This window comes from Merops nubicus, unplaced genomic scaffold (assembly GCF_000691845.1).
Source record: "Merops nubicus isolate BGI_N331 unplaced genomic scaffold, ASM69184v1 scaffold17525, whole genome shotgun sequence".
Lineage (NCBI taxonomy): Eukaryota > Metazoa > Chordata > Aves > Coraciiformes > Meropidae > Merops > Merops nubicus.
The window spans coordinates 11613-19621 of NW_008610458.1; the positions used below are offsets into that span (position 1 = coordinate 11613).

An 8009-nucleotide genomic window follows, 5' to 3' on the forward strand; every position below is an offset into this window, starting at 1 on the left:
GGCAAAGCACAGGCTGTGTTGCACTGTGTCACGTGCCTGCAGCCACACGACACCATATGACCACACAACACTCTCAAAGATCCACAGCAAAGCCTGTTAAGCAAGGATGAGTTCTCCACCTTGGGAGAACCAAGAGTTATCTGTTTATTTTCAAAGCTGCACAGAACTCCAGAACACTGTTGAGCATTAAGCAAGTTGTGCAAGTCAGTAGCAGGAACTGAGAAGCCAGGGTTGTTTTGGCAAGACAGGCTTCATTCCTTCCCCCTCAGAAAATGAGGAGACAGTGGAAAAACCCAAAAGATATCCAAACAATACCAGCTTTAGTGTTTCTGCTGGGGAAATGCCTTGCCAGAGCTTCGTCACCTACTTGTAGAGGGTTTTTTTCACACAACCCCCAGCTTTGGGAGTGTTTCACATCAATACAAACTCAAGGGGTTCTTTCCAGCCTTCCCCAATTTAGGCAGACTTGTCAACCAGGCTGAACCAAGTAAAGTTCCCCTTCTCAAGAGGCCACCTCCTTCCATCCCCAGCACAGGAAGACTTGGGAATAAAAACTAAGAGTTCACATCCACAGAAGTGCAGAGTGTGAAGTCCTTCTCTAAGAGCCTGCTAAAACATCTACTTCACTGTTGCAGGAATCAAAGAACCTACCAAGTCAGTCAACTTCACCCCACCTACTACAGGTGGGCCGTGGGTGCAAGAAGTTGTCTCCCAACCACCTTGCAGGGCACACACCCACAGAACACCCAACAACTGCACCAGTTTGGCCTCCTAGAGCGTTTGCAGGCTCTGCACACCCTCCCCCAAGCTACGTTTGGCTGATTCCCCAGGACTGCAGCCTCTCTGCTCAGCCCAGCACCCTGAGCCTCGCTCTGTTCAGCCCGGCAGCTGGCTCACACCCCAGCAAAATCCACAGATTCTGCTGGCACAGCCAGTTTTCACAAACTCACTGCTCAGCTTCTCCTCTCTACCCTCCTCCTCGTCCAGAATGACTCTGTAGATGTCTCCAGAGACAACGGTCACAGCCCTGACCACCCATCAAAGCTCACCAGCTTTGGAATTCTTCACTTGCCTCCATTGCTTTAAAAATAAAACCAAAGAGCAACTTTGTACCTCAGACTAATTCACTAGTGGTGTTTCCCATTACAGAAACCCATGTCCTAGAAAACATTTTTTACCTTTTACTGAAAAATTCCTATGTTTTAGAAGCAAAACTGAGACCAGCCAAAGGGGAGCTGATGCTTTCCTTCTCATTCGACACCTGGATGCCACAAGGGCCACACCAAAAATTCTTTCCTTTCTGTAAAAAGTTGTGCTTTTTCAGATTACTGGAAGAAATAAGATTTGCCAGGTTGGGTTTTACTCCTCATCTTCCCCCTCCATTAAACACACACCACAGTAAAGACGTGGCAGGTTTAGTGGGAGCCAGCACAGACAGCAAAGGTCTTTGGGGAACTGCTTAAGGACATTTAAAAACTGCAATTTGGAAGAGCAGCCAGGAGATTTTTTAAGAGTATCTCTGTGAAGTTTCAGGGAATTAAATCCTTCCATTCCATAAGCAGCTGAGCATTTCACCAACTTGCTTCCTAAGGAATCCCTGCTGGAGGATAAAACTATAGCACACAACTGAGAAGGAAGAAGGAACTCAAAAAGCTGTCACGTTGGAGTATACAGCAGCCACGTTCCCCAGCTAGCCTACTGCCTCGGGTGGTCAGATTAGCAGGCAAGCAAGTGGTAGACATTTGTCAAGCCCTAAGCAGTACTGAATTTTCTGCCTACTCCCCACTTTCTAGAAGGAGGAAATTACTTCTCCCTATAATAGAGCAGGTAATATTTCAAGGGGTCGGGCAAAGGCAGGCTCAAGACCTTCTCTCTCAAAAAGTTTATGGGAGGGTCTGGCTTGAGTTCAGAGGGTTTCGTTTCTTCCTCTTCTCTTCTCTCCTCCTCCATCTCCTCGCTGTTGTTGTTGTCATCTGAGGGGCTGGAGAGGCGACTGGCAAAGACCTCTTTGTCCAAGAAAACGATGGTCTCCATGCGGCGGCGGCGCAGGCGCCTGCGCTTGAAGCGGGGCGGGTCCTTCAGCCCACCCCCAGCTCTGCTCAGGGCCTCCTGGTGGATGATCTTTTTAATGGTCCCCCGGATGGCTATGCGAGCCAGGTCCTGCAGGCTGCGAACGGCCACCGGGGCTGCAACAGAACGAAAGCCATCAACAGATAGGGAGAAACTCCCTCCCCCAGGGCGTCGGGTCGGCTCAAATTAAATCAGGCCACTAGCACGCCCCGCTGTGCTGACCAAAACGGCTCCATTCAGCTCCTGTCAGCTCAGATAAACTGCCTGGGAACTTGCCAAACTAAATTTCATGATGAGTTTCTCTCATTAGCTGAAGGAAAAGAAGAGTTTCATATTTGGATGTCAAGTCCTCGCAGTTATTTTGAGATACGCATCTTAAACGTTACAAGAACAGGGACTTGGTGACCAAAACTGTGACTGTTTAATACCTTTGAAAAAGGTATTTTCTTATCATAGATAATTAGACCTGAAATCTATTTAACTCTTCCATAAAATGAATTTTCTGTTGTGAAGTTGCTTCAGCTTTGCCAAGTTCTTCCCCTATAAATCACGAGCACTATTTACGCTCCTCAAAAACTGCTTCAGACTTGGTGGGTGAAACCATTTGGTTAAAGAAATTATAGAAGCACACAATAAGTTATTGTGTTAAAATACTTCCCACTGTAGGGTTTGCAAGACTGTTCTGCACTTAGTGGCTTCCAGACCATAAGTGCAGCATAAAGAAAAAAAAATACATATTGATGGACACACATCCATGTACTAAAATGAATTAAAATTCAACCAAAAAGCCCTGTCTTCTACTGCCAAGTGAGCAGTCCTGACACCTGAATGAAGGAACCAGCAAAAAATGGTGTGCAATATAGATATGCAGCTCTCAGTACAAAGGCACCATACAAAATATGCTGAAATAGGCACTTAAAGGACTTTCCAGCCCTGTAGGAACTGCTTCCTGAGCTGCTTGTCATGCAGAGACACCTTTCCAGAATAAGAACAAAGCCTGACTAATCTCTTTATGGAAGTTCCTCTGTCTTCTTGTGTTCTTAAGAGGCCTCTCTACACTAAAGTCTTAATCTAAAGATTGAGGCCACTGCCTACGACCTGCATCTCAAACAGCTAACCAAAAATTGCACAACTTCTCTCCCTCAGGGGTTCCACGTTCAGGATAATCCTGAATTGCTGGGCAGTGAAAGCCTCTGAGTGGATGTAATGTTGGTTTACAGGTACTGCTGTGTATTCCCCAGCCCCACAGCACACTGCCCCAGAACCACAAGAGGACAACTCAGGATTGAAACAGGACTCTGCATGTGCAAAACCAATCAAAGGTCCCACAAAATTTAGGCCCAATTTCTCAAGGAATCATTTGCATTTAGAATCTGAAACCCTGAAGCTTCCACCAGGCAGATATCCTCCAAGGCAGGCTGGGATTAACACAGAATTTAGATAACTGCTCAAAGGAGGAAGCAGTTGGGAGTGATTTTCCTTGGGAGGATTTGCAGGGATGTGACATCCCAGGAAGCAAAGTGCAGCTTCCAGCCAAAGAGCAGAAGCAAAACCTCCCCCACCCTCAGGAAGGTACTCACGGAGGTGAACGAGCCTTGACTTCCCTGAGTCTGCGTGGTTAGGCTGAACCAAAGGAGCAAAGGAAACAGCCAGAATCTTCTTGGTCTCCCAGGCAGAAGGGCCAGTCCGAGTTATCTTAGTCAACTAAACCAAAACAAGGAGATTATTGTCCATTGTGTGAGCTACAGGAAGATTTTTTGCAACAAAAAACCAAGCACACGACTTTTCTGCCTGCAGAAGGGGTTAAAGCACTGGGAGCTACATCAGTAAAAGGTAATGAGGAGAAACACTGGTGGGTTTTGGAGAAAAATGAGAATTTACAGGATTAGCCCCAAGCCACTTCATCTGTTCAGAAGCCACTGACACTTGTGAACAGGGACCATTTGCACAAAAGCTCTTTCATAAGGCAGTAAGGGTGTAAAATGTTGTATTTTGCTATTAAGGGTGTAATATTTTGTGTTTGGCTATTAAGCCCATCACTAGATTATCCAAAATTATGTATGCTGCCATTTTTCTGCAGTGTGAAAGGAAGTTTGCATTTAACAACAACAGACTGGAATGCTGGGAGACTGAATTTCTGAAGGACTCTGAAGCCTGCAGAGTTGCCACCCACTGGAAAGCAGAGCTAAAGGAACTGCTCCTGACTACACCAAGATCAGAGTTAAGAAGAACTGAAAGGCAAATTTGGGGAGAAAGGCACTCAACCTTCTCTTCTAGAGGCATGACAAGAATTCCTCCCACTTTCAGCAGGTTCTTCATGTAGTCTTCATGTTCCTTCTGCACTCCAGCCCCACAGTAAACACGGTCATACTGAGTGCAGTCTGGAGAAATCTCCAAACAGTTCCCAGTAACAAAAGATGGCTCACAAAATTCAAATCTGAAAATGAAGAAGATGTGTATTACACCAGAACATGAGAATTTTATCACAGGAATTCTTTTCATTAGTCTGAAAAGATGAAACAACGACAAAGACTTGGAAAGAACAACCCAGTTTTGCAGGATTTCTCCTCCAAAGGCCACATATTTGGGATATTACTGGAACAAGGCACAGCCAGGAGTCTCAAAACCACAAAGCAACGAGGTGAAAATCCATAGCTGAGGATCTCTGAAGGATAAGGAGGCACAATTTCACACTGGAGTTGCACATAACTCTTCAGAACAAGCTGGGTTTAGTCACCTGAAGCTGACTCAGCTCTAATACACAAATATAAACATTAGACCTGCAATTCCAAATGTTAAGGTCTTTTAAGGACTGCACCAGAGGGGTTTTTTTTTGGCATTTTCTAAAGCTTTTTAATGGTTTTCAGATGTTGTGGGGAACTATCACCTTATGCTTCAGAAATATGCTTTGCTGAAGCCAATGGAAGTTTTGCCATTAGCTTCAGAAGAATTGTGATTTCACCCCTCACAAAAAGAGTTTCAGCCTGTGGCATTTCTGATTCAGTTTTAAAAGAAAAATGACTGACTCAATGATGCTCCTGGCTTCCTTACACACTCCAGAACTACATAAGCTTCAAGCCTTGCATTTTAAAGGGCTGCTTTTCACAGAAGTTGTACAACATACTCCTCCTACTACTGGTATCTTGAGAAAAAAAATTTTTTTTCAGCTCTGAAAAAAAAAAATCTCATCTATTTGTGAGCACAAAACATGCCAAAAACTTTCAGTCTGCTGCCAACCTCAGGAAAACACAGCCCCTGTCAGCAGCAGCCTTCCAGTCCAGCACAGGGCTGAGGAGTTTAAATTCCAACCTGTGGTGACTTTCATTTTCTTCCTCCCACTAGAGCAGGACTCTCAGGTATCCAGAGATGTTTTATTTCCCTGTTTGAACAAACTGTGAGAAGGATCCAAAAATATGACAGCTGCAGCTTTTATTGCTGAGGTTACTATTGGCAGTGGTTATCTTGCTGGGAAAGTTATTGCTTGTGACAGCAGCAAAATGGAGGCTCTACAGAAGAACATAAATCAAACCCCAAGCAGTTTCAGGACCAACTTAATCATCATAAAACTACCTTCCTATTTTAAAACATCATTTTTCTTCTCAGATAACACATGAGGCCTCCACAGAAATCAGTTCATGTTCTTCTGCTAGCCACACATGATCTCCAATCCCAAAAAGAACAACAGGTATTGGCCAGTTTCAAGTGTTTCACCTGTAAGTGCACTTTAAAACAAGCAACCTTCCTCAGCTCCCTCTAAGCTCTGCTATTAAAAACACTGCAAAACTTTCTGAAACTCCCCCACAAACACAGATCAACTCCAAAGGTCACACTCTGCAGCTCAGCAAGCCTAAGGAGCCAGAATCCCCAGATTACCCTGAATCCAGAGCTGCCACACAGAGCAAGAGCTGCCGTGACCAAAGCCAAAGGCTCAAAAGGAGTCCAAAAGGGCTTTCAGGATTCTTACTTGTCAAAGCTGTCACTTGTTTTGATGAAGAAGTCCAATTTCTGCTTTGCATATTCAATCACGTCGGAGTGAAGCTCCACACCATGGTTAACACCAAAGGGACCTGCAGGGGTAGAGCAGCAGGATGAGGGGAACAGAATGACACAAAATGGGAGAGGATTGGGGAGTTTTGGTTACTCCCTACAGCAGGTTGCTCCCTGAGTGTCAGTCAGTGCCTGAGTTGACTCCTTGGTAGCTCAGTAGTAGAGAATCACAACCCTACACCTACACTTTCTGGCAGCAAATGAGGCTGTTTTGCCTCAAATTGATTTTGCATCATTTCCTCTTAACTATGCAGGAAATTCCTCTGTAGGAGGGAAATGCTGATACCACTGCTGTAAAACCAGCTGCCTTGGAAAAAAAACCCCATGCAGAATGCCTGCACGTTTTAATAAATCCCTCCAAAAAACCTCAACATTATTCTTACAACCCCTTGCTGACAGGCTAAAAATCAACTCACAGGAAAATTCCTGACAGCCCCCCAGAAGGTAAATATGTACCCTGTGGTCATTATCCACCCTGGCAGCCCAACTGCTGACAGAAATACTTCAGGGCAAGTGCAGCTGCATCACTGCTCTGTGCTCCTGTGGTGTGGTCACAAAGGCAGCTCCGAGGCACTAACTGCTTTCCTGAGACCATTCCCCCCCTGCACGTTGCTGAGATTCAAAACTCCAGCACATTTCAGGCTGGTCAGGGCAGTGTGAACCCCAGCCAGCCTTAGTCAGGGGTTTCTGTGGACATGCTCAGCCCGAGTTCAAACGTGGCACTCCTGTCCCTGAGCTGGGTCCTTGTTTAAGGGGCAACCAACCCAAGTTGGTGTCCAGTCCTGCAGGAATCTGCCACAGCCACCCGTGGAACTACATTGTTGCCTGTTCTGAACTGCCAGATCTCACTTGATTGTGGAGGAAAGCTTGCAAGAAATCTGATTCACACTTTTATTTTCCCAACTACCTTTCAGTCTCCTTACTCCAGGAACGCTCCACTCCCAATTTCAAAACCTTTCCCTTTTTAACCTAACAGAACCAGTTAACACGACTGAAAAGGTATTTACCCAAGATGAGTCCAACCATAGAACTCAGATAACCAGTGCCGCTGCCAAGATTCAAAAATGAGAGCCCTGGTTGCAGATCCAAAGCCTCCATCACCTCAGAGTAAATGCACGGCGCCGAGAGATGAATGTTTCCATGCTTCCAAGCCAGGTCCTTGTAGGCATTGTCTTTGAACTCCTCCAGGTAGTAATCTGCTCGATCGATGGCTCGGAAGGCTTGCTCTACCAGTTCTGAACGGATGTATTGAGCCTCCTTCAGGTTATCGATTAACTCATCGTTGTCTTCCCCCGCACTCACAGCACCTCCCATCTTCACTGGTTTATCTACAAGCGCTAAAACTAGAAGGGGAATAAAGGTGAGGTGTAAAGCATGCACTTGAACACTAAATCAAACCTTTAGGTACTCTAAGGGCTCTACAAGCACCAGCCAAACGCTCCCATCATCACCTCCATTCAAACCCAAAACGCAGCCGGTACCTGACGCTCTAAAAATCACAACAGGGAGTTTCAACGGGAGATGATTGTCTTCAAACACGACCCCCAGTTAACCACCCTGTCAGCTTTTCCACCCAACCCCTTTATAGAGAGGATTGTTCCAGCTCCCGTGCTCCTGGGTCGTTTTTCACTGCAAATCCAGCCAGCAGGGTGAGTTTGGTTTGCTGGGCAGGATTGATGCCTCAACACACATCTAGTTTTTCTTCCCTTCCTATGTCTTAAAGAAAAAAGTCCTTTTCAGAACACACAGTGTGATTTTCTTTTTAGCTGTATTTATTTACAATGCCTTTCCCTGCTCACCACAGAGGCAGCAGCTTCAGAGTCCCTTCCTGGGATCACCAGATCTGCCTAGAGCTCAGTTGTTGGGGTTTGTTACATTCAGGAAGAACAAAT

At 45.6% G+C, this 8009-nt stretch overlaps 1 protein-coding gene across 2 annotated transcripts; it reads right to left on the reverse strand.

Moving 5' to 3' along the window:
• Positions 1-1803: 1803 nt before the first annotated feature.
• On the reverse strand, positions 1804-7462 carry PCMTD2 (protein-L-isoaspartate (D-aspartate) O-methyltransferase domain containing 2). Of its 2 annotated transcripts, none has more exons than XM_008940932.1 (5): positions 7125-7462; positions 6035-6137; positions 4336-4507; positions 3651-3693; positions 1804-2186 (listed from the first exon to the last, which is right to left on the reverse strand). In XM_008940932.1, the coding sequence occupies exons 1-5, from the start codon at positions 7429-7431 to the stop codon at positions 1804-1806; spliced, it is 1008 nt and encodes a 335-aa protein (XP_008939180.1). In that variant the 5' UTR covers positions 7432-7462. The 2 variants fall into 2 exon arrangements, with proteins under 2 accessions (XP_008939180.1, XP_008939178.1); XM_008940930.1 differs by having other exon boundaries at positions 3651-3774.
• Between the last annotated feature and the right edge of the window lie 547 nt (positions 7463-8009).

Bases quoted from the DNA above. Each gene is read 5' to 3' on its own strand.
- PCMTD2 (XM_008940930.1), bottom strand. From the start codon at position 7,431: ATGGGAGGTGCTGTGAGTGCGGGGGAAGACAACGATGAGTTAATCGAT. The intron at 4,508-6,034 runs GTAAGAATCCTG...CTTCATTTTCAG, and splicing joins ACAAGTGACAGCTTTGACAA to ATTTGAATTTTGTGAGCCAT. The intron at 3,775-4,335 runs GTTGAGTGCCTT...GTTTTGGTTTAG, and splicing joins TCATGCCTCTAGAAGAGAAG to TTGACTAAGATAACTCGGAC.